Source organism: Capra hircus, chromosome 1, assembly GCF_001704415.2.
Source record: "Capra hircus breed San Clemente chromosome 1, ASM170441v1, whole genome shotgun sequence".
NCBI classification, from domain to species: domain Eukaryota; kingdom Metazoa; phylum Chordata; class Mammalia; order Artiodactyla; family Bovidae; genus Capra; species Capra hircus.
Window position 1 is genome coordinate 125,581,746 of NC_030808.1, and position 26,616 is coordinate 125,608,361.

General features: G+C 42.9%; 1 protein-coding gene across 1 annotated transcript; it reads left to right on the forward strand.

Annotated features, from left to right (window-relative positions):
- Window positions 16,658–19,056, forward strand: PAQR9 (progestin and adipoQ receptor family member 9). The gene has a single exon (XM_013965919.2). It carries the CDS (start codon window positions 16,954–16,956, stop codon window positions 18,085–18,087), a length of 1,134 nt encoding a protein of 377 aa, XP_013821373.1. The 5' UTR covers window positions 16,658–16,953; the 3' UTR covers window positions 18,088–19,056.

Below are 26,616 nucleotides of genomic sequence, written 5' to 3' on the forward strand. Positions count from 1 at the left end.
TTATTTGGGAATTTGTGAAACATAATCTTGAAAATGGAAAATAAACGTGGGTGGAGCCCTGCATGTGGTCTAATGATTCATTCACGAAAGACCATTTAGAGATAGAACACTGGCTGCATGACTGACTCATCAGATCTTCACTCCCCCAACCAGAACCACTGCACCAGTTGAATTCAAAATAATTCTGCAGGTTCCCTAAAAAGCATGGATTAAATAGCACTTCACCGGAGTATTTCTGGAATGAATTTCCTTTTGTTTGGGCTGGTCTTTACATCAGGGCAGAGCTGATGTTCACTTTACATCTGCTAAGTGTTATGTTGTCGCTGCTAAAGAAAGAAAACTCCATAGGCACCTGGACTAGAAAGCCCCCTGGAGAGAAAGGACTTTGTTGTCTCATTGATTTCCTGTTTCTGGGAATAAACTCATTCACTCATGAATTTAACAAGTATTTCTTGCACTTCGGGTGCTGTACCAGGTCCTACAGAAAGAGAGGCAGCACAGCTGGTCAGGGACCCACCCTCTGAGAACTTACAGAGGAGTGGGCTGAGGGCAGTGCTGCACGTTTGTGATGAAATTACGATGCACTGTTCATTTGCCTTTGGAGCAAACAACTGGAGAGCAACTGATAAATGAAGAACTGGTTATCTCACTCCTAAATGGACAAATAGGGTCTTTACAGTATGTTGTTATTTGTTATTTAATCACTAAGTCGTGTCCGACTCTTTGCGACCCCATGGACTATAGCCCACCAGGCTCCTCTGTCCATGGGATACTCCAGGCAAGAATCCTGGAGTGGGCTGCCATGTCTTCCTCCAGGGCATCTTCCTGACCCAGGGATTGAACCCACGTCTCTTGCATTTCCTACCCTGGCAGAGGTGTTCTTTACCTCTAGAACCACCTGGGAAACTGATAACAGTATAGTCCTGTAAATTGTGCACCCCATGGACTGTAGCCCCATCAGGTCCTTCTGTCCATGGCAGAGAATCTCCAGGCAAGAATACTGGAGTGGATTGCTGTGCCCTTCTCCAGGAGATCTTCCCAATCCAGGGATCGAACCTGGGTCTCCTGCATTACAGACAGATTCTTTACCATCTGAGCCACCAGGGAAGCCCATTACTGCACATAAGAAAGTCCTTTTCCAGTTCATTTTGTTTCCTTCTCCCCTCTACCACATGTTTTCTAAGCAGAAAGAAAAACAGTATTTCTTCTCTGCCTTCTCTCTCCCGGGCTGAGGTCAGCCTCAGGACAAGGTCAACATTAGTCAGCTTGCCCAGTACTGACTCTCATCTCTGCCTCGAGGCCAGTCTTGCTAAAATCTTGATGAAGAAATGAAGAGTGTCTATCCAGGGTCCTGGGCAAAGGTAGGGACATGTCCCTGTGGAAAATATGATCTGAGACCTATGTGTGCTCTGGGTTGATATGGTAGACACAGAGAGAGAGATCTCAGGGTTTTTTGCAAAAGAAATGTGTTAGTCACGTCAGAAGCCACCAAAGTGTTCATATACTTTATCTCATAATTCTATTTTGGGGAATTTATGGCAAGAAAACAACGTAAAAAAAAAAAAGTGTCCAAAGATATTCTGTTAACAGTGCAATTGGTATTATGATAAATTCTTAGCATCCCAAATACTTCCAATGGAGAATTTTGATATAATCTGGATGAAGGATTACAGAGGTATTAAAAATGGAAAGGATGTGTACTATGTTAATTCATGGAAATATCTACATTTAGAACAGAAGACAGAATTCACACATGGATTATAATTATGTGAAACATCTGTATGAATATTGAGAAAGATTAGAAGAGCATTTAGACTATTGTTTTTTCCCCAGAATTCTCTATTTTTTAAAAATTATTCTTATGAAAATGAAAATAAATGGCAACTGAGACATCAACACATAGAAGCTACTCTTAACCAGACTTAAAAGAGGGAAGCCCAGAAGCAGTGGTTTGCATGTTGGGATGGGACAGTCTGCCCACCACCAACCTCTCCAGGACTGAACGTGAGGTCAGGTTCTATAGTACCCTTCACCTCCCAAGGGATCACCCTGTTGTCAGCTACTCAGACCTATAAGCATACCTTTTGATTCCTCTGGGTTTCTGATTTTTGTGCCATGTCCCTCCTTCAGGCTAACTAGATGGTGTGACCTGACTGCGGCCACCTGCCCTGAGGCTGCCTGCCTGCCTGGACGCCTCTTTATCTGTCTTCATGCCTTTACATGTCCTCCTCACACGGGCTTCTTTCAGGCACCATCAGGGGAAGCTGTTGCCCTAACACCTAAACTATCTCTCTGCATGTAACCTCATTGCCCAGATGTCCATCCCATTACTAAAATTGTTAGTCAGTCATGTCCAACCCTGTGAGAACCCATGGACTGCAGCCCACCAGGCTCCTCTGTCTATGGAATTCTCCAGGCAAGAATACTGGAGTGGGTAGCCATTCCCTTCTCCAGGGGATCTTCTCAACCCAGGGATTGAACCCATGTCTCCTGCACGGCAGGCAGATGCTTTACCATCTGAGCCACCAGGGAGGGCCATCGCTGAAGTTCATCTCTTTAGATCTCAATGGCTCTTTTCAAGGATCTCTACCAAAAATGAGCTTATGCTCTGTGATGGCCTAGAGGGGTAGGATGCAGTTGGGGAGGGAGGCTCAAGAGGGAGGGAATATATGTGTTCATATAGCTGATTCATGTGGCTTTTCAGCAGAAACTAACAAAAACTTTGTAAAGTGATTATACTCCGGTAAAAAACTGAAATAAATAAGTAAACACTTTTGAAAGTTGTACCATCTTAAACTAGTGTTTTGTAATATCCATTGATTGGTTTGTTTTTCCTCAGGTAAGGTTGTGGGAGATCAAACCACAGCCAATCCTAAAGAAAATCAACTCTGAATATTCACTGGAAGGACTGATGCTGAAGCTGAAGCTCCAACACTTTTGTCACCTGATGCAAAGAGCTGGAAAAACCTTGATGTTGGGAAAGATTAAAGGCAACAGGAGAAGGAGGGTGAAATGGTTGGATGGCATCACTGACTCAACGGACATGAGTTTGAGCAAACTCCGGAAGATAGTGAAGGACAGGGAAGCCTGGTGTGCTGCAGTCTATGGTGTTGCAAAGAGTCAGACACAACTTAGCCACTGAAGAACAACAATGTTGTGGGAGAGGTTGTAGGAAGAACAGTAACAGCTACCCTTTATTGGTATCTAGTCTGTGTCTAGCACTTTTATAGTCACTCTGCACAACAAAATTGCAAGACAGCGTTACTTATGGGTTCCCTTTGCAGAACAGAGGTGACCCAACTTGCCCATCCAGTTGGATGACCAACAAAGTCATGTTTCAAGCCCAAGCTTATCTGACTCAAAGTCAGGGCTTACTATGAAAACAGTATGGAGGTTCCTTAAAAAAAAAAAAAAACTAAATATACAGTTACCATATGATCCAGCAGTCCCACTCCTGGATAGATATCCAGAAAAGATTAAAAGTTTTTTAAAAGAGACGCACGTGCTCCAATGTTCACAGCAGCACTATTTACAATAGCCCAGACACGGAAACAAGCAAGTGACCATCAGCAGATGAATGGCTTAAGAAGATGTGGTGTATATACACAGTGGACTGTTAACCATAAAAAAGAACAAAATTTTGCTATTTGCAAACATGGATGGACCCGGAGGGTATTATGCTTAATGAAATAAGTCAGAGAGAGAAAACAAATACTATACATTATCACTTGTATGTAGAATCTGAAAAATAAAACAAGTGAATGAATATAACAAAACAGACTCACAGATGTAGAGAACAAACTAGTGGTTACTAGAGGGCAGAGGGATGAGAGGAGGGACAAAATAAGAGTAGGGGATTAAGAGGTACCAAGTACTATGCATAAAATAAATAAATTACAAGGATATATTGTAAAACACAGGGAAAATAGCCAATATTTTATAATGACTTTAAATGGAGTATAATCTACAAAAATATTAATCACTACACTCTATACCTGAAACTAATATAATATTATAAATAAACTACACTTCAGTTAATTTTTTTTTTTAATTTGTGCTGTGGTCTTAAAAGCTCTGAGACATTTGCAAATCTCCAAGCATTTTAAACCAGACTTTCAGGAAAAGGATCTGTTAAGTTCTAAAAGCTCAGGCCCTAGGGAAAGAGGGTATAAATTTTTTATGTCTCAGTGGCGCTATATCCGCACTGACATTTGCTTCTTTATTATCTCAGTTTAGGTGAAACCATGGTGAGACAGAATCCTAAATAGCCTCCGCAGAGCCGCTGGGGTGTGAAATGATGCTATTAATAGAAGAGATTTGAGGAATTCTCTTTGATACAAACTACTTTAGAATTGACCTTTAAAATTCAAATCAAAGCACTGCTAAGTCTTCCTATCATGATGGCTCATGTTATATGTTCTTTCTTTCCAGATAAATGACTTGTCCACGAAGTGAACAGGCCTCTTTCCACAGGTTTCACTGAGGGGAAGGGAGGGGTGAAGGTGGGGCGACAGGCATCTTTTAGGGGTCTGGTTTGTTGTTAAGATCCCTAAGTGATTGATTCTGAAGTACAGGCACCACTGCCATTGTCACTGAGGTTCACAGCCAACAGCTTTTGTGTTTTCTATTTTTGGTTTAGCTTTTCTGGGCTTTGGAGATCAGTTCATCAGAGAAGAGTCTGCTTGAGCAGGGTCAATACAAATGTTCTGAATTGAGCCTAACTCTGGACTTGGAAAGCCTTAGGAATGGTGTCTTTTAAACCTTTCACAAATGTTAAGTGCCTACTGTGTGCCAGGGCCTTTGATAGGTGCTGGGGATACAGCAGAGAGCAAAGTTCTGGCCCTCAAAGAGCTTCTATTTTAGTAGAGAGAAAGAATGAATAAGCATATATGATATCATATATTACAGTGTCTGCTAGTAAAACAGGAAGAAAATAAAGCAGGCTGAGGAGGCAGAGAGTGATGGGGGCTGCCAGTTTGCCATTTGGGTGGGTGGCAGAGTTTTCTGAGAGATGGTGTTGCTGATCAGAAAACAGAATGAAGGGAGAATGTCAGGGCAGAAAGCATTTGAGGCAGAGGGAGGCACAGAGAAAGAGCATGTGCAAGGGCCCAGGGGCAGCTACCAGCCCAGTTGTGACTCAGGGAAAGGCTTCCTTCTTCTGGGCAGACAGCCCATGTGTGGGCCCAGAGTGTGGCCGGCAGATTACAGGCTGCCTAGCAGATATTCCTGCCCCATCACCAGGCTGTTGTGCAGCGGAGAGCATGTGCACAGCCACATGAAGCCTCTCCTGGTGGTACAGGCTTTAGAGGAACAGCTGGAAGGATGATGCAGTGGATGAGAGCGCATAGAATGAGGGAGTGTGGGAACTAGCGACCTCTGTCTTAAAAGATGAGGGATGTAGATTAAAAATCCTTTTCTTTGAAAATGATTTATTTTTATTTATTTTTAAGTTTTTAAAATTATTTTTTGACTGTGCCACCATGCGGCATGCAGGATCTTAGTTCCCCAACCAGGGACTGAGCCCATGCCCCAAGCAGTGGAAATGTGGATTCTTAACCACTGGACCACCAGGAAAGTCCCTAAAAATACTTTCTGTTCAGTTCAATTCAGTTACTCAGTCATGTCCGACTCTTTGCGACTCCATGAACCGCATGCCAGGACTCCCTGTCCATCACCAACTCCCGGAGTTTACTCAAACTCATGCCCATTGAGTCGGTGATGCCATCCAACCATCTCATCCTCTGTCGTCCCCTTCTCCTCCTGCCCTCAATCTTTCCCAGCATCAGGGTCTTTTCAAATGAGTCAGCTCTTCGCATCAGGTGGCCAAAGTACTGGAGTTTCAGCTTCAACATCAGTCCTTCCAGGACTGATTTCCTTTAGGATGGACTGGCTGGATCTCTTTGCAGTCCAAGGGACTCTCAAGAGTCTTGTCCAACACCACAGTTCAAAAGCATCAATTCTTTGGCGCTTAGCTTTCTTTATAGTCCTACTCTCACATCCATACATGACTGCTGGAAAAACCATAGCCTTGACTAGATGGACCTTTGTTGACAAAGTGATGTCTCTGCTTTTGAATATGTTTATCTAGGTTGGTCATAACTTTCCTTCCAAGGAGTAAGCGTCTTTTAATTTCATGGCTGCAATCACCATCTGCAGTGATTTTGGAGCCCCCCAAAATTAAGTCACTTTAAAAAAATATTTATTTGGCTGTGCTAGATATTCATTGCTGTACATGGTCTTTCTCAAGTTACAGAGAGCAGGAGCTACACTCTAGCTGTGGTGTTTGGGGTTCTCATTGTGGTGGCTTCTCTTGCTGTGGAGCACGGGCTCCAGAGCACAGGCTCAGTAGCTGGGGCACACGGGCTTAGTTGCTCTGAGGCATGTGGGTCTTCCTGGACCAGGGATCAAACCAGTGTCCCCTGCGTTGCAAGGTGGATTTTTAACCACTGGATCACCAGTGAAAGAAGTAAAAGTCTTAGTCATTCAGTCAGGTCCGACTCTTTGCAACCCCATGGGGTGTAGCCTGCCAGGTTCCTCTGTCCATGGAATTCTACCAGGGATCGCTTTGCAGGCAGATTCTTCACAATCTGAGCTACGAGGTAAGTCCTGGACCACCAGGGAAGCCCATAAAAATCCTTTTCTTAAGTGAATATAAGAAAACCACCAACCACATGGGACAGGATTTAGGAGCCCCCTCCCCCTCACAATGGACTCGCCTCCATCCCTCACTGGGGTGATGATTTTCTTAGCCATGAGGCTGATGTAGAATTTAAGAACCACATCAGCCCTAATGAAAACACCATTCCAGTTTGGAAACTAAGGTAGGTTATTTCCATGCCCCTCTCACAAAGAGAAATTCTCTCTTCCTTCCCCATTTTATTTCTTCTCATTTAATATTTGTACAATGCTTGTCTCTCCTGAGTTACAATGTTCTGTGGCACAGCAAAGTCAAAAGATTTTTGGTGTAAGTATAAAACCGCTGCTGCTTTTTAAATTATAGAGTAAAACAAGAAAACTAGCCTTTCATCACCCTTCTTCCATCTCTAATCCCTTTCTTTATGAGACTTTCATTTTCTACTTTATTTCTGAATTGTTTATAATGTCTTACAAATTTATTGCTTTGACAAGCCCATATCCAATTACTTGGTATATGTTTTAGTTTTGTTTACACAATATGAGAAAACAAAGTGTTGTGTTATCTTGTGTTGACATCTACCAGACCTGGCTTAGCCTGTCTCGCCTAAGTTATTATGAAGGAGTTTGGTGCCAGTAGACAGAATATACATAAATCACTGAAGGGCCTGTTAGACATGTTGAGGATTTCCGGCGCAGTCTGGAGCTGGCAATATGAGAGAATTGTAGCCCACAGAGTCACTCCATTCCCAACCCCTTCCCTTCCAACACTCATCCAATTAAATAAAGTTAATATAATCAGAAAGCTTCCAAAACATGAGAGACCATTCATGCAGTTTAAAGTGGAAAACAAAGTATTAATAAGTTCTATCTTGCTGCATTCAAATCTATTTTTTTATTAGAAGGAAGTGAGGCCAGGCACTGTTATGGAGAAGGAGAAATCAGAGAACCAAGATAAAAGCCAAGGGAGAGAGAAACAAACGCCCCAGGACTGACAGTTCTGAGATAAGCAAGTGTGGGTGACTCATAACTCCAGTTTTCCATGGTTTTCTTGCCAGATGGTGCCCAGCCCTCACCCCAGCCCTGACCTCTGTGGATGGGGTGCAGGTGTCTGTCTAGCAAATTACTGAGAAGTAAAAACATTGGAAACTTAATGGTGTTTGAAGCAGCATTGAAATACTGCTTGTTTCAAAATGGCTGCATTAAATAAGTAATCACAAAGTGGTTGCATTGAAACATTGTGGGCCCATTTCCCCTGCAACTGAGAAGAGGAATGATTCTAACTTCTCTTGATTGTGCTCCAACTTGCTCCTCTGCCCTTTCCTGCCCTGAGCATCTGGTGCCGGCTATAAGCATAATTGGGGTTTATTATTGCTTGTTAAATAAACAACTGGCCTATCTCCTGAATGCTTGCTATAGATTTATTCAATAATCTCTACTTAGCACTGGGATATCTCTAATCAGTGAATTAAGTATGTATGAGAATGAAGTATCTAAGGTTGAAATAGGTGGAAAGAAGTTTAGAAGAGCAGGGTAAAGACCAAGAATAAAAACTAAAACGTTACAATCTGCCGACTTCTAAATAAAGGGAATATTTTTAGTGAATATAGAAGGAAATAACTTTTATGTCACAAAATTCATATATTCAGCCATTTGATATTTTTCAAAATCATACAATCATTGAAATTTAAGAAAGCATAAAAGTAAAATGTTTTCTCTTATTAAATATTTACTTTAAAAAAGAACTAAACCATTTTAACTGTAGAATTTCCATAACACACAACTCAAAGAAATGTGCCTATGGGTGACCAAGGGATGACATAAGTTCCTTTAAAAATGCTCCTTCTTTAAAAATCAATATATTAAATATATAAGACACGATATCTTCAATTAGTTTCATGATTGGCGCCAAGACAATTATGTTGATAAATTCTTTCAACAAATAGACATTGTACCTCAAAGAAAAGGAAAATCTTTAATTAAAAAATGAGATGTACAGGTATATCAAAAGATGCTCAACATTACTACTAACCATAAGGGTAACTCAAAATCACAGTGAGATATCACCTCTCACCTGCTAAAATGACTATTATAAAAAAAAAAAAGGAGTAATTTTGGAGAAGTTTGAAACAAAGGAAAGAAAAGAAAACTCTTGTGCACTGTTGACTGGACTGTAAATCGGTATAGCCACTGTGGAAACAGTATGGAGATTTCTCAAAACATTAAAATACAATTACTATACAACCCACCAACTCTACTCCAGAGTATTTATCCAAAGAAAATGGCAATGCTAATTCAAAGAGACAGCTGCACCCCCTTGTTCAATCCAGCATTGTTAACAATAGCCACGATGTGGAAACAACCTGTGTCCATCCATGGATGAATGGATAAAGAAGATGTGGTTTATGTGTGTATGTGCTGCGCTTAGTCGCTTAGTGGTTGGTGTCTGACTCTTTGCACCCATGGACTGCAGCCCACCAGGCTCCTCTGTCCATGGGATTCTCCAGGCAAGAACACTGGAGTGGGTTGCCATTCCCTCCTCCAGGGGGTCTTCCCAACCCAGAGATTGAGCCTAGGTCTCCCACATTGCACGCTGATTCTTTACCATCTGAGCCACCAGGGAAACCCATGTGTATATGCATATATATATATATATATATATATATATATATAATGGAATATTGTTGCTATTGTTCACTCACTCAGTCAGGTCCAACTCTTTGTCACCCCATGGACTGCAGCATGCCAGGCTTCCCTGTCCTTCACCATCTCTCAGAGCTTGCTCAGACTCATTCTGCCATTAAAAAAAAGAATGAAATCTTGCCATTTGCGACAACACGGATGGACCTTGAGGACATTATGCTAGTAAAATAAGTCAGAAAAGGAAGACAAATACCATATAGGAGGTGGAGGTAAAAGGGGTCAAAAAAGTACAGATTCCAGTTATAAAATAAGTCCTGGGGATGTAAGGTACAGCATGGTGACTATAATTAATAATACTGTATTGCACATCTGAAAGCTGTCAAGAGAGTAAATCTTTAAAAGTCCTTAACACAAGGAAAAAAAACTCTTGTAACTATGTATGGTGTGGATGTGGATGTTGACTAATTGTGGTGATCATTTCACAATACATACAAATATTAAATCATTATGCACCTGAAACTAATATAATGCTGCAAGTCCATTATGCCTTAGTGAATTTTTTTTTAATTTTTAAAAAGAGAAAAAAAAATGAAAACTTAGCAGAATATTTTCCTTTCTGTATTAATCAATCACTGTAATCAGTAATACTGTACTAAATGCAAGGATCACCTATGAAATCATAGAATCTGCTATCTGCATCTTTGTAGAGACTGAGACTATGGCAAGCTCCCTGGTAATAACAGATGTTAACTGTTTACAGGAAAATGCTCTTTATATGAAATGTACCTTCCAGCCACAGCTAATCAATATGCAGCTGTCACATACTGCATGCACACATGCCTTATTTGGCATCATTCTTTGCAGGGACTTTCTAACCAGACCCAACTGGTGACCACATTCAATAACACTTACAGTTGAGCTTTAGGACAAGATGCAACAGTGTTTGTTTTTTTTTTTTTTTCTCATCAGTTGTGCTCATTTATTTACAAAGTTCTCCCAAAACAACCATTTCAAAAGCTTAAAATGGAAGGGGATAACATATGAGGTAATAGGTGTCTTTACTGGAGATGTTCAAGGCTGGCTGCACAATAGCCTTGCAGGAGGTAGCATCCCAAAAAGGAAAGAGTTTTGGAATTAATGGTTTGACTTCTGATCTGCCACCCAGCTGCGTCACATCTCTGAGCCTCTGATTTCTTGTCTGAAAACAGGGAGACTGGATTTACCTTACAAAGAATATTCTGAGAATTAGAGATAATATAGGTAAAGTGTCATTCCAATACCTGAATACAGTGTATGATCAGTAAATTGAAACGACTATCATAAATGGGAAGAGTTGGACTAGATGACCAACTCTCGAGATGACCAAAGAATTACACCACATCGCTAGTCTGAGATTCTAACCATTCAAAGATTTACAGTACTAAAGAGAATTACCCCAGTCACAAATATGTGCATCCTTACTATGTGCAAAGCACTGTGTCTTAAGGAAAACTGTCAATAAATAATGAGGAGCAGGCACTCAGATATCTATCTCACACACTAGGATCAGTTTCTAAAGCTAAATTAATGGAAGCCACCTAAAAGGCTCTACCAAAAAAGTCTCTTCCCAAAGGGTAAATCTGAATCAGGGTGAATATAACATGTAAATGGGCTTCCTTGATGACTCAGTGGTAAAGAATCCTCCTGGCAATGCAGGAGATGCAATTTTGATCCCTGGGTTGGGACGATCCCCTGCAGAAGAAAATGGCAACCCACTCCAGTATTCTTCCCTGGGAAATTCCATGGACAGAGGAGGCTGGCGGGCTACAGTCTCTCAGGTTGAAAAAAGTCAGATACAACTTAGGGACTAAATAACAAAAACACAAAATACAAAGTCTATGTAGGAAGACAATACAGGCTCTAGACAAGAACGAGAAAGAGCAGAACTGGGAGAAATAACTCCAGAATGGAGACTGTAAAAGCTCGGGAAGACTTTGGGAAGGGCTCTAGGCTTTGGGCAGGGCTAATCAGAGCCTAGGAACTGTTGGTGGACTCTGAGAGGCAGGACCTGAGAGGCAGGAAAGGGGAGTCTATCCTGAGTCCGGGAGAGGGGATGGAAGCAGATGGGACAAACAAGAGCAATGGACTATGGGGCAGAAGTGGACAAACAGTTTTGATTGCATGCCCTTTATCAGCCAGTGCTTAGATGCTCCCCATGCCCCCAACGTATTTAGAAGGATGAGATCTATTGAAAGAGAAGTTGTGGCATTTTATTCTTCTTCTTAGTCTTTTTATGCAGCCCGCTTTGGAGATCACTGATAGAGAACAGGTGAACCTGTAGGACAGAGGGGAGTCTGGAGCTGTCCCTCCCAGCAAAGAATCTCAAAAGGCAAAAACACCTTCAACAAGGCTCCCTTAGCTTTTATTCAAAAAGGAATCCGTTGGGACTTCCCTGGTGGTCCAGTGATTAGAACTCCATACTTTCACTTTCAAGAGTGCAGGTTCAATCACTGTCAGGGAGCTAAGACCCCAAAAGCCTTGTGGTGTGGCAAAAAAAAAAAGAGGGACAGAATCCTGCCACCATGTCAGTTACCAGGCAGGAATCATGCCAGATAAGAACTCAGTCTCCCACCACTTTATCATTTCCAGCCTTCCACCCAGCATTTGGATTGCACTTTGCCCTGAAAGTTGCCATAGTTACACCTGATGCCACTCCCAGAAGCTTTTCCATCATCAAGAATCTGATTCTATAATCTGGTAATGATCACATCTGACATGGAAGTGTTGGTTTCATTTTTGCTTTTTAAAATTTTTTGTGGAAATATAGTTGCTTCACAATGTTGTGGGAGTTCCAAGTGTACAGTAAAGTGATTCAGTTATACATACATATATATATATATAAAATACATATGCACCTTTTCAAGATTCTTGTCGATTATAGGTATATTGGAAGATACAATAAATCATAAGGTATTTAGTATAGTTCCCTGTGCTATACAGTAGATCCTTGCTGGTTATCTATTTTATATATAGTAGTGAAAAGTGTTAGTCACTCAGTTGTGTCCAACTCTTTGTGACCCCATGGACTGTAGCCCACTAGGCTCCTCTGTCTATGGAATTCTCCAGGCAAGAATACTAAAGTGGGGTGCCATTCCCCTCTCCAGGGGATCTTCCTGACCCAGGGATCAAACCCACATCTTTCAGTCTCCTGCATTGGAAGGTGGGTTCTTTACCACTAGCACCACCCGGGAACCCCATAGTACATATATTTTAATCCCAAACAACATAGAAGAGTTTGGAAGATAACATTACGACTGTTTTCAACTTGAGGGAAGGGAAGCACTTTGTTTAGACTATATATTCTAAGGAGGGACTAAACCTTATAGAGTTCTCTGCATACAGTCACCAATGCAATTAAACAGTGTTCACAATGGGTTTTGTTTGCTTGTTTGATTGGTTTTGGCTAAAAATGAGACTAGGAAAAAAATTACCTCCTCCAAAACAGGTGTAGTATTACCAAATATCATAGCATATTTTTTTCTTCAGATTTTACAAATATCTCATCATTTTCATTAGAAAACATCATATTTGCTGTGGAAGTTTTATATATGCTTCATCTTATTGTTAAAAGACACTTACTCCTTGGAAGAGAAGTTATGACCAACCTAGACAGTATATTAAAAAGCAGAGACGTTACTTTGCCAACAAAGGTCCGTCTAGTCAAGGCTATGGTTTTTCCAGTGGTCATGTATGGATGTGAGAGTTGGACTATAAAGAAAGCTGAGCAGTGAAGAACTGATGCTTTTGAACTGTGGTGTTGAAGAAGACTCTTGAGAGTCCCTTGGACTGCAAGGAGATCCAACCAGTCCATCCTAAAAGAAATCAGTCCTGAATATTCTTTGGAAGGACTGATGCTGAAGCTGAAACTCCAATACTTTGGCCACCTGATGCGAAGAACATGACTCATTGGATAAGACCCTTAAGCTGGGAAAGATTGAAGGTGGGAGGAGAAGGGGACATCAGAGGATGAGATGGTTGGATGGCATCACCAACTTGATGGGTGTTGGTGATAGACAGGTAAGCGTGGTATGCTGCTGTCCATGGGGTCGCAAAGAGCTGGACACAACTGAGTGACTGAACTCAACTGAACTTCTTTTTGTCATGGAGAGAACACAAATAAACCTACAGTTGATCTACAAGAACATCAAAGCAAACAGCAAGGTCAAAATCCATTTGTCCTACTTGCTATAATTTCTACAAATGTCTGCATCTGGCAGCCAGGACCCATTAGTACCCAAAGGTACACAGTCTGCACAGAACTGCAAAAAACACACTTGTAACCTTGGTTTGACAAGATTTCAATGGGAAGAAGTAGCCGGTTTCTGCCTCTAAACGATGGCACTGACTTTCCAATGTAATATGGGTAACTTTTCTCTATCAGGAACTCCGTAGTCAGTTCTAATTACCTGAGAGATGCCTTATCTCCCAGTTCACCTTCTGGGAATGGCAGGCAGCCCACGGTTTCTCTCTGTTTAGCCAAGCCCAGGGGACGGGACTGTGGTCCTCACTGCCAAGAGGCAGTTATTTTACTGGAGTTAAAATAAACTACAAAAGCCAGCCTTTGTAGGGTTTGGGAAACAAGGTTTTATAGCTCAAAAACCTTAAGGAAAATTAATTCTATAGATTGGTAGTAATTAAGAAAAAAATCATATTGCTGGTTCTTTTTTTTTTTTTTTAATAAGTTAGGTGAATTGTGGTGTTTCCCTAGTTCCCTTTAACTTGGCTTTGTCAGGGAATAGTCAGGACACTTGTCTTGGCTGGCATCAGAGAGCTTTCAGGAAAACCACTTCAAAACTGCAGCAGAGTCTGTGCCTCGTGCAGGAGGGCAGTTACATGAAAAAAGAGAAAAGCAGAAATCGCAAAGACTTTCTGAAAGATTTATACGAATGTTAGGATGGATTTTTTTACTTTATAAAATAGAGTGCTTTAAAGAACGTTATCTTTTATCATCGCCAGTCTCATCTCACCCACATAAAGATAAATGTTATTTCATCTAATCAGAGTTTCTTTCACATTTATTTACAGTCAATTCCATTATTTCACTTGATGTGAACTTACTATTATATTCTCCTCTATTATGTAAGTGAGCTGATTATGCAACCAAGAGGTCAGTAAATATGGGAATTATTATTATAAGATCAACATTTTTTACAGCTCAGGTTGTTTGTGGAACAATAAAGAAGAGAAAAAAAATCTTTGTTTTCCAGTCTGCCCTGGATTCAGTTTTATCATTCCTAGGTTAGATTTATAAATGCCTGAATCTTAATCTCTTTTACAAATTAGCCTGGATCCTTAGTCCAAATGTGAAAAGAAATTAGGTTTTGCTTTAAAACAAGGCTATAGACAGTAGCAAAACAAAATACTAAGACAAGATACAGTTAACTATAGCAAAATCTCATTTACTTAAAACCCATCAATAAGGGTTACTCCAGAAAGACACGAGACCCAAGTGCACCTTTGGCCTAATTGTGTAAGAGCTTGCTAAAGCAGTTACTAATAGAAAACTTTTTTTTTTTTTTTGAAAGAGAAGGCTGAAACTTGTTTCTGATACCTTTAAGTAATTTTAGACGTTTATAATACTGAATGACTTCCTAGTTATAAATAATTCTTATCCATAACTTAAGTCCCCTGAGCCATCACTAAGTAAACCTTCCTTGACCTACTTAAAGGATTTGTTATAGTGATGAAAGCGGCCTTTCATTTATGAAATGAAAATAGTTTCCTTTGAGCAAATCAGGTTGTTGGATGTTCTGCTTTAAGTACATAAGGTCCAGAAGCAGTTTGCAGGATTCATAACCTCCTTCTGCCAACTAGGCCCGTTATTTACCGTCGCGGTGCTTAGACTTCCTTATCTGCAAAATGGGAAAAATAATAATGCCTAAATTATTTTTAAAAGTGTAAAGCACTTAGAACAATGCCTGGCTCCTTAAATGTTAGCCTCTATTGTCATGACACTACACAGCAGGTCAGTGATGCACGTCAGACTCAGTCACACCCTCAGGGCATTGCTAAGAGAAACTTCCGAGAAATGACAAAACATTTTACAGGAGGCAGGTTTTTTAGCCCCCTCTATTCACAAGGCTCAAGGGCATATTTTCACAGCGCAGTGCATCACAACCGTTTTTCCATTCTTCAGTCTTCCTTTCTTCTGGCCTCCAGCCACTCAACCTAGCCTGCCAGGTACTTCTGCTAAATTATGCATAAAGCTTTTTCCAAGCCACCCCTCCCAATCTCTACGAATTCGTCTCCGTTCTCTTTTCAATTCGGGCTAGAACGCACCTCCTCCCTGAGGTCTTCCGTCATCAACATCCCCCACTTACAATCAGCCCTTGACTCGGGCACAGCTCTGCTTGGGAATCCCTTCTTAATAAATTTCTCAGATCATTACAGGCTTTCCGAATCCCCTGGTCTTCATCTGAAAATTTTCATTAAAATGCTGAGTTTCAGAAGCCCGCCCTGAGTTGTAGGACTCTGGGCTCCAAACAAGATTCCTAGTTAAAGACACAGGAGCACGGGTGGGCTGCGACCCCCGAGGGCTGGTGATCACGACCACAGGCCAGTTTAGAGGGCCGTTCGTTTGAATCGGACAAGGACGAAAGGAGGTTGGTGACGCACCTGAATAAGTCCGCTAGACTAAAGGAGATAAACTAACGCTTGACATGGTGCTGAGAGTGAGAACCGCGCGCGCGCACGCACGCACACACACACACACACACACACACACACACACGCAAAGAGAGGAGCAGTACCAGGTATCTGACAACGACACGGCCTGATCCAGACGCGGCCTCAAAGCCCCCAGATTGCCGGAGCGCCCCCGCCCGCTCCCGATATTACGGTCGGCGCATCCCTGAGCCCTGCCCCGGCTCGGACTAGCCCGCCGCTCTCCCCTCACCCTCTTCCCCCGCTTCTGCGGCCGCAGCTCCCCGCCCCCCTGCGAACGCGGCTCCCCAGTGTCCTCTCGAACGCCCGCGTAGCTGTCGGGTTTCGAATCCCTAAGCCGACCCTCGCCCTCGAAGCGGGTCGCCGAGTCGCTGGCGCAGCCTTTGGCCCCAGCATCAATCATTAACGGGCCAGCTCGGGCTTCGGCGACCCGAAGCAGGGGAGCAGGGGAGGGATGGTACGGAACTCGAGACCGGGGACAACTCTATCCCCCGAGGCGGCCACGAAATACTAGCCTGGGAGGCCCCCGCCCTCCCTCGGTGCGCCCGTCCCTCCCTCCCTCCAGCGCCTCCGCTCCCCCCATCCCCGCCTCCCGAGCCGGGGGCGGCGGCGGCTGCGCCCGCACCTCGCGATGCCCAGTCACCGCAGCAGCGCCGCCGCCGCCGCAGTCAGTCGCGCCGCCGCCGCCGCTGCCGCAGCGCGGGCGGCCGCGAGCCCGGTAGCGGGGAGCCTGGCGAAGGGGCCGCCGTGCCCCGCGGGCTCCTGCCGGTTGGTACGCGCTTGAGATCGATGATTATTTGTATTTATTTCTTTGTTTTTTAGGAACGGTTGTTCAGAGGCTCTGGTCTTCTGAACCTGCAGCGACGCCCCCGGCGCGCGCACAAAGGCTCCGACGGCGGCCGGCGGGGACTGGCGAGCGCGCCGGAGCCGGCGCCAGAGGTCGCCGGTGCGCGTCCTAGCCAAGCCCCGGGCACCATGCCGCGGCGCCTGCAGCCCCGGAGCGCAGGCACAAAGGGCCCGCCTGGCACGACCGCGGCGGCTTCGGAGGCCGCCTCGCGTCCCCACGCCTTGGCCTCCGGGGACTCTCCGGCATCCGCCAAGCCGCTGCTGCGCTGGGACGAGGTGCCCGACGACTTCGTGGAGTGCTTCATCCTGTCGGGCTACCGGCGGCTGCCGTGCACGGCGCAGGAGTGCCTGGCCTCGGTGCTGAAGCCCACCAATGAGACGCTCAACTTCTGGACGCACTTCATCCCGCTGCTGCTGTTCCTGAGCAAGTTCTGCCGCCTGTTTTTCCTGAGCGGCCGCGACGTGCCCTTCCACCATCCGTGGCTGCTGCCGCTGTGGTGCTACGCGTCGGGCGTGCTGCTGACCTTCGCCATGAGCTGCACGGCGCACGTGTTCAGCTGCCTGTCGCTGCGCCTGCGCGCCGCCTTCTTCTACCTAGACTACGCGTCCATCAGCTACTACGGCTTCGGGAGCACCGTGGCCTACTACTACTACCTGTTGCCAGGCCTGAGCTTGTTGGACGCCCGGGTGATGACCTCGTACGTGCAGCAGCGCCTGGGCTGGCACGTGGACTGCACGGGCCTCATCGCCGCCTACCGCGCGCTCGTGCTGCCGGTGGCCTTCGTGCTGGCGGTGGCCTGCACTGTGGCCTGCTGCAAGAGCCGCACCGACTGGTGCTCTTACCCGTTCGCGCTGCGCACCTTCGTCTTCGTCATGCCGCTGAGCATGGCCTGCCCCATCATGCTGGAGAGCTGGCTCTTTGACCTGCGCGGGGAGAACCCCACGCTCTTCGTGCACTTCTACCGCCGCTACTTCTGGCTGGTGGTGGCTGCCTTCTTCAACGTGAGCAAGATCCCCGAGCGCATCCAGCCGGGCCTCTTCGACATCATCGGCCACAGCCACCAGCTCTTCCACATTTTCACTTTCCTCAGCATCTACGATCAGGTGTACTACGTGGAGGAGGGCCTGCGCCAGTTTCTCAAGGAGCCACCGGACGCGCCCACCTTCCTGGGCACCGTGGGCTACATGCTGCTGCTGGTCGTCTGCCTGGGGCTGGTCATCAAGAAGTTCCTCAGCAACGCCGAATTCTACAGTAAAAAGTGAGCCTCCTCCTTGGGGGAGGCTGCCGGCTCGCCCACCAGTTTGTTGGGGAGTTTCTGTTGGTTTGTTTTGAAGTTTTGTCGTGTTTCCTTCTTTACTTGAGGAGGGTGCTGCGAAACCACAAGGGAAAAATCCAGCAAGGCAGGAGGGTATCAGCGCACCTGGAGCTCTGGAAGAGGGAGGTGGGACAAATGGGAGGGATAAGGCAGCTGGTTCTTGTCCTTGGAGAGAATTCAGATGGTGTCTGTGGCATCAGGGATCCTTCTAAGGCAGCGAATAAAACCCCCACTAAAACCCCAAACGGTTCAATTTTCCAGTCGTCTTCTCCGCCAGAGGTAATATCAAGTGACCCTTGTGAGGTCAGGCATGGAGTAAAGAGGGTAAGTAGACGAAATCCCTGGGTACTTCCATTTGGTTCTGAGGAATGCTCGGATTTGTTGAGGAATAGACCTTTGTAGAAAATCAGCAAGGAGACACAAACCCAGGGTTTAACCTGCTAGAAAATGCATGGACTGTGAACACATGTTAATTATTTCAAAATGTTTTCTCAGATGTTATTTAAATAGTAATATATACAATGGTTTTTCATAATTTATCAAAGCCTGTGATCTGCACTGAATTTTCTTTGTCGTGTAGTTTTGGATTTTGCAGCCCTTCTGCATTGTGTACACTTGAACTGGACATCAGGGCAAGCTGCTTGAGAGTTCTCAGCTACTTTTTTTACACAGTATTTTTTGGAGGCCTATGTGTGTCATGATACAACTGTGAATTATTCTACTGTAGGGACTCTGGTTAAACTATTGAGAAGGAGCTAAATGGTTTGTATAGATCCCAGATTCCTATTTACTTTGATGTATTCCATAAAACCCATCTGATTTTTTTTTTTTTGCTTTGTTTTTAATCTTATTCTCTCCTTCTCTACTGACTTAAATTGCCACTGGAATAAATGTGCCTTTTGAAGCAATGCCCAAATGACTGGTCCTCAAAAATATCAATGGTTTCTTACATGGGGAGAGCAGTAGGAGTAAGCTTTTCTTACTTGATTGCAAATCAAGGTTTAACATTCCACTCAAGAGGGAAGGAAGATGGTGCTGGTTGTTTTTGGTAGGGCTGAAAGTTGCTTACCAGGACATGCAGAACACTTGCCTTCTCTACAAGGAGAAGAAACCAATCCACTACTGTAGCTATGCTCCCTAATGTGGTCACTGGAGAACGTGACTGTGCCCATCTATTCCTGCTTAAAATTAATATCATAGTATTCAGGAATAAATGTGGCAGTTGTATTATGAAAAGTCAGGAGTATGTTACTTGAGCTGTAGTTTAAGCTAAATAAGATGACCTTTGCCTAGTTAAGCACTGAAGTCTCATTTGGGTCCAGACTATGGAAATGAATGGCAGTCATCCAAAGTCATTGAAAAATTTGGGAAACACATTCCTGAGATCCTGTCTGACAACCACATTGGCCAGTGTTACTTAAGATAGTTCTCATAAATGCTCTCCTGGTCCTGAGATGGCAACTCTAGATTAACACAAACTAGTGAGGTGATTTAAATGCTTATCACACTTCCTGACAATTCCTTTTGGTGAAGAGCCAAATAAGTCATTGAATGGGGAAGTGTTACCTTCACGGTATAATTTAGATCAAGCACAGAAGGTAGATGAACACTTACCTCAGCACTGGTAGGCTGGTGCTCCTGCCAAGACTGCTGTTTTTGTTTATGCTTTTAATCGCTACTGTATTTGTAATCAGAGAGGTTCAGCACAGCTCCCTGGAGGAACCAGTATCCTTGTGTGTTAACTGCACACAGACGTAAACTTTATGTATGTCTGTATTTGACTTAGGACCTCTTAATGGGACCATGAATACACTTTGCAAGTGGGCTGATAGGTGTCAGTGTCTCGTCTTTGGCAAAGTGCAAGGAGATTCCTGTTAGGTTACGTTACAGAGACTGAGAGTTGTGCCTGCCACGGATGTTAATACTCAGCTGTAACTTCATTTGGAATGTGTGTTCAAGGACAGTTGTGGAAATCAGGCTATTTCTGCAGGCAAACTCATTTGCATGTCATTGCTGTCTCTTCTAGAACCCCAAAGAATGTTAGTTTGGAAGCTAGTTGAACAGGTTGAGAAGTATTTTGGGTCTTCCTGGTGAAATAGCGATCTCCTTTTTCAGAAGAAACTTTCTAGAGACAGACTTCTAAAAAATGTCAATGAGTTTGAGAAATTAAGCCCATATCTGTTGTTTTACATTTTTGTTGGCGATCTTCCAGGTTCTCAAACGAAATTCTCTTCTTGCCCTGTGTCTTTGTCCTTAAGCAGAGGCCACTTAAGGATAAAGTTATACCCGTATCGTTTTCAAGTGTTTATGATGCATGAGCTCAGTAAGATGACACACTTTTCCCCTGGAAGGTTTCTGCAGGGTGAAGTCTCACTTTCGTTCCCTTTGTCTCTTCCTTCCTGCACTTTCCCTTTCCTACTCCATCTTGGTTTTTTATGTACCACAGACAGCATTGACAGAGGACATTCTGGTGGAAAACAGTGGTTTGGCTTTACTTTGTGTTCCAAAAGGTACCCTATATACTACACAGGACCAAGGGATGATTTGTGAAACTGTATATGTTATTTGCTAAATGATATAAGATTTCAGTCAAGGTAAAATATGATTTTTGAGAATCAGCAAATATTTACTCAGTCTCCACATTTGCATGGAACTCTCCAGATGTATTACATATTTCAGGGATAATATGGCAATCACAATATAATTGCTTGTAAAATATTTAAAATGTTTTTTCACACTCTCCATGTTGCTACATCCTTTAAAATTCAGTCTTCGTTTATAGCGTTCAGCTGTTCAAAATATAGCACAAATAATAAGTCAAAATGCACTCCCTTATCTCTGTGCAACCTATTTCAGCAGTAGAATTTTGAACCCTATTATGTAATGCATTTTATTTTTACTTGTTAGTCATGATCTAGGTGACATCTCAAGGAGCAGTCATGCCTGGGAAATGAGGGTGTTTGACTTGCATGCCTGTCACCCTGTGGGTTGGTCTCTGGAACTGACTCAGGCTGACTTAATTGGCCAGGGTGGAGGGGGTCCCCTTCTTTCCTGTCGCTCTTGTATCTGCACCTTCAGGTGAAGAGGGTGACCTTCCCAGAGAGAGGAAGTGAGTTCTTCAGTCACGTCATGAGTGGCTTGTAAAAATAAACGTGATCTTTCCCCCTGGCCATATACTTTCTATAAATAGCCCGGGAAGAAAGTGTGGGGCTTCACAGCTGGCCACAGTGGCCTTCCCATGTTTCCATTCATAAATCCTGCCTGTAAGTGATTTCAGTCAAAACCCATTTCACCTAATTCATCTTACTGCTTCAGGGGAATCATTCCGAAGAATGCAAAATCTGGGGATGGAGATGATTTTTCTAACTTTTTCTGATTTGGTGCTGAATCTGAGAGCTAACAGCAATAATAAGCAGGGATTTTAATCTTCAGATCTCTTCACAACTTGATTTAATACGCACAAAACTCTAGTAGGAGAAAGATACTGTAGGGGTTATCTCCATTTCAGGGTTATACCATTGGTCCCCCAAGGTGACAGAATGTGGGGATGGTTGTGTGCTCAATTATGTTTACTAATTCATATAGCTATGATGCCTGGCCAAGCATATTGACACTAACTGGATATATATATTTTTTCCTCCTTTAATTGATTACCTTATAATTACAAAACAGCAAGGTTAGAGATGGCTGTCCTTGAATTTGGGCTTCCCAGGTGGCACTAATGGTAAAGAACTTGCCTTGCCAATACAGGGGACATAGGAGACGCAAGTTCAATCCCTGGGTCAGGAAGATCCCCTGAAGGAGGGCAGGGCAACCCACATCAGTATTCTTGCCTGGAGAATCCCACGGACAGAGGAGCCTGGCTGAGTACAGTCCATAAGGGTGCAGAGTCGCACATGACTGAAGCGACTTCACACGGCACACATCCTTGAATTTAGATTATAGTGTTGTAAACAAAATGTTATTATTAACCACTTAAGTACTTTTTATCCTCTTGAGTTGAAGTTGTTGAAGTTCACCTGTTGAAGTCTGCCATTGCTAACTTCACTCTGTAAGAGTCCTGTGAGCCGATTTTCATTTTTTTGTTCATATAATGCCTTTAGTGATCATTGAGCACCTTCTGCATGTAAGATGCTGGGCCAGGAACAATCCATATCATTACAGCCATTACCCTCTGCTGGTGGAATAGAGGTAGAAAAAACCCTCTGACCAGGGACCCAACTCTAACCTTGGCCATAAGCACAATGTCCTAAGCCACTGAGTTTGGTTCTTTTCTCCTATTAGTCTAAGAACAATGCATAGCATCTTATTTCAATTAACATCTTAATTTACCCACAACTGATTTCTTTCTTTTTTCTTTCTTTAGTTTTCTTCCTTCCTTCCCTCCTTTTCTTTCTTTCTGATTCTAGGTCTGTGTGAATATTATAGGTAAAAATAACTAGAAAGTTTAATGGATAATCCAGGTGAAGGGAGAGAAGGCATATGCACAAAGAATTGAAAAATTTGTCATCACTACTAATTAATAAATAACAGTCACTTTTGGAAGGTTCGTAGTGTTCATATCACTATGAAGTAAGATTCATCCAAAGTGCCTAGACTGTGATATTATTAAGTGTGCATTTCATAGATAGTGTAATTAATTTTTTTTAATGTGAACTTAAATGCTTCTATCTCCAAAGATTAGCTAAGATTAACTAATGTTCTTTAGCTTTTCCCCTCCTTTAGGTGTGTTGTAACCTGTGTACCTTGTTTCAGAAAAAAATTAATCTGGAGAAAGTTATCTAGGAAAAAATATCAGGTGTGAAAAAGCTAGGAAGGAGGCATGAGAAAGGAAGAATGAGGAGGATTCGATTCACACAGTCAGAATGGGACAAGTTTAATTGCGGACAATTTTGCCCGAGTTTTACATTTTGTCCCTAGAAAAGCATGTGCGTTCCCAGGGCATTCGTGCTCATATAGGCAGATGAAGAATTCTGTTTGTCAGTCTGACCACATCCTGTAGGTTTTGACCTGAGCACAAGCACCTCGGTATATTTTGAGTAGCACATGTACCCGTGGCTTCATGTCTTTAATTTGTCTCCATAAAATTAGGACATAAGGCAGAAAGGCATGAGGGGATAACACCAGCCAATTTTTAATCACCTTTTGAATCATTTTCTTGAAGGACTGCCAATACTCTCTGACATATATCTAACAGAAAGCAAATGAGTCTAGACACACTGAAAAAGGAAACAATCATTGGTGGAAGCTGAGTGCTGCTGTACCGTGTTGTGAGTCTGCATGTCTTCCTACTGAAGAGTTTATTCCTTCAATATTATGAATAACTATTTATTTGTGAAAATAGATGTCCACTCTTAGTCACTATTCCAAAAGCCAATGCAAATTTTGTCGTCATTAGAAAAAGGACAAATGGATTGCATTTCTGGTTTGCAGATTTCTAACGAGTTTGTGGACTTTTTGTTCCCAAACAGCTTCTTCAGAGTCTGTCAGTGAGTTGCAGAATTAGAGTGTTTATTTATAGGTCAGAGGCCAAGAATGCTTATTTGGCTGTTAATTGTGGCAGGATGTGACTTTTTTAAAGCTCTGAACACATACCTAGATTCAGCAGAAATGCTCACATATTGACTATTTAACTCAGTGAAACACAGCTTTGGGTTTGAGCTTTTGAAAATGTTTCCAATGTACTATGCTTCTAAATGCAGAAGCTTCTCAAGTTTCTAAATGCACGACCTTTAATATTTTTTGTTCTTGAACAATCTCTGAAAGCTGTTCCAAACATGGCATTTCTTGAATGTGTAACATTATTCTCGAATGTGTAAAAGTGGCTGGCCACCTTTCTCATGCCTTATACTCCACCTAAAATATGCAATAAGCACTCAAGCTGGAGTCGGGGGTGGGGGGTATCTTCGGATGGTTTTTAAACCATCCTGAAGAAATGGCCCTTCTCCTCACAGCTCACCACAACCTTGAGAAAGGACCCCGTGTAAATAACCCTTGTTTCCAGATGAAGAACAGGGACACATTGATTTTATTTCTTCTTTTAGGTCAATCTCTAGTTAGATAGCATGATCTGTTTGTAGTATGCTGGATGCAAAAATGAAAATTAATAGGCAAAATTTTTAGAGAAGTATTCTAATTTTATATTTAAATGTTTATAACAGCAATTTGTTTGTAAAAACTGGCCTTAGCACACAGATGAGAACCAGCGCTTTTTGGAAAGCCTCATCTTTGTCCTGGGAATTTAATCACCTGGAGCTCTTACCCAAATGATAAAGACCTAGGAGGTCTTAAAACATGTAAATAGTGTATAGTTTAAAGATGGATAAAAATCTTTTTCTAAAAAAGAAGAAAACAGGTCAGCTATGTAATAGGTGTGTCACTAGGCTGCATTTAAAAGTCTTTTCAAAATTCTGTTAGAAATGTCATTAAATGCACTCTTCCAACAAGGCTGAGCACAGACGGTCCACTTTTCTACCAGGTTTGTTTCCTTTTATGGAGGCTATGAGCAAAACTAAGCAACTGAGTACCAAGGCAATACAGAAATGAGGCCCAGTTCACTTTGATGAGGGTTCAATCACCAAACGTAGTAGGCTTGTGGATAACATAGCCAGGAAAATGTGCAGCCCTGGACACTCCGCTCCTGGTTTCTCTGGAGCAGAAAGAAGAATAAAGCCTCATGCCATCCAGGAAAAGGCTCTATTTCAGGGATAGGGGAGGATACCATGCCCACTCTTCTCTCTAAATAAAGCACGTGCTAGCTCTGAGCTCTGTCCATTTCAGCCTTCTCCTAGACTGTATCCACCACCCTCAAAGCCTTCACTTGCCACAAACTCAGCCTTGAAGACAAAAGGTTTCTAAAAGGATTCCATGTGTATTTAGGCCTTCTCAAACCATCTGCCTTAGGAGGTTCATCCATTTCTAAAGTAAGGCTTTAAGTACAATGACTGCACTCAAATATACAAGGATGCACAACCAGCAGGTCCCCATTTGCAGTCATTAATTGAAGGGCCGTACACATATTCCCCCCTCAGGTCAGAGGCAGAGAGAGGACTTACCAGTGAGCAAACAGAGACCTCCTTGTGTCAGTATTTTTTAAGTTCATTTAATGGTGTTAATGGAGGAAGGGGAGAGTAAAGGAAAATGCAGGCATGAAAAAAGACACTGAATAATGTTTTTCCACTGCTTGTTAAATTAATTCTTAAGCGACCTTAACTCCAGTCACCATCTATATCCTAAACAGCTGTGTTTAGCTAGCTGGCGAGGCTTTCTCAGGGTGTACGAACAGGTACTACAGTATGGGTTCAAATCGTTGGTGAATTCTCCCAGAAAAGCATTATTTAATCATAATCCCATATGACCTGATACATTAAGCAAAAATAGTCCATAGAAATAGCTATCACTTGGTCAGTTCTGTGCATGTAGCTGAACAAAAACGAGTCATGTCTGTTGTATAATTCACCATGATTTCAGTTTCTTGAGACCTTTGTTCCCTATGATCTTGAATATGAAAATCTGTATAAATAACTATGCATTTTTTGCTGAAAAACAAATGTATGAATTAAGAATAAAGTATTTGTAAGCATCATGTTTAGGACTGCATTTGTACATTGTTTGTATGTTCAGAAGATAACCTGCAGCAAACATGCCTAAATTCATAGCATGTGTGACGCTAATAAGGAGAAGGAAATGGTAACCCACTCCAGGATTCTTGCCTGGAAAATCCCATGGACGCAGGAGCCTGGTGGGCTATAGTCCATGGGGTCGCAAAGAGTCGGCCACAACTTAGCAACTAAACAACGACAATCACACTAATAAACATAAGAAAAGACATTATCCTTTTTATAGAAATGAACAGGCAGAATGGGAAAATGGAAGTTTGTCCTGAAGAAGCATTCTTAGTATATTACTTTTTTTATAAGTAAAAGATTTGTTTATTTATTTATTTTGGCTGCACCCAGTCTTAGTTGCAGCATGTGGTATCTTTTAGTTGTGGCGTTTGAAGTCTTCATTGCAGCCTGTGGTGTCTAGTTCCCTGACCAGGGATTGAAGCCGGGCCCCCTGCATTGGAAACACAGACGTCACTGGACTACCCAGAATATCACCTTTAGTGTATTACAATTTGAGTTAGATGAAAAAATTCACGAGTTATTTTGAAGCCATATTGTCTAAGAAAATACATAATCCAAATAATGAAGCTTTTCCTTACACCTCACTATTTTTCAAGGGCACATGTAGTCCATGGATTTCTATGCCAGTACAACCTGTCCCAGCACCCTGTGATTGTGTTTGACTTTGCATCATCTCCATCCCAAATAATCCTAGCAAGGGGGACCCAACTTCAGTTCTCAAGCTCTGAGACTGCAAAGTCCTTAAATCATGCTGACTCTTGTTTCAGGTAGGGGTTTGTGGTTATTAGGAACATAAAATTCTCCTCTCAGTCCTGAGGGATTCTCAGAATGCACAAAGCTGACCAGCC

Bases quoted from the DNA above. Each gene is read 5' to 3' on its own strand.
- PAQR9 (XM_013965919.2), top strand. From the start codon at position 16,954: ATGCCGCGGCGCCTGCAGCCCCGGAGCGCAGGCACAAAGGGCCCGCCT.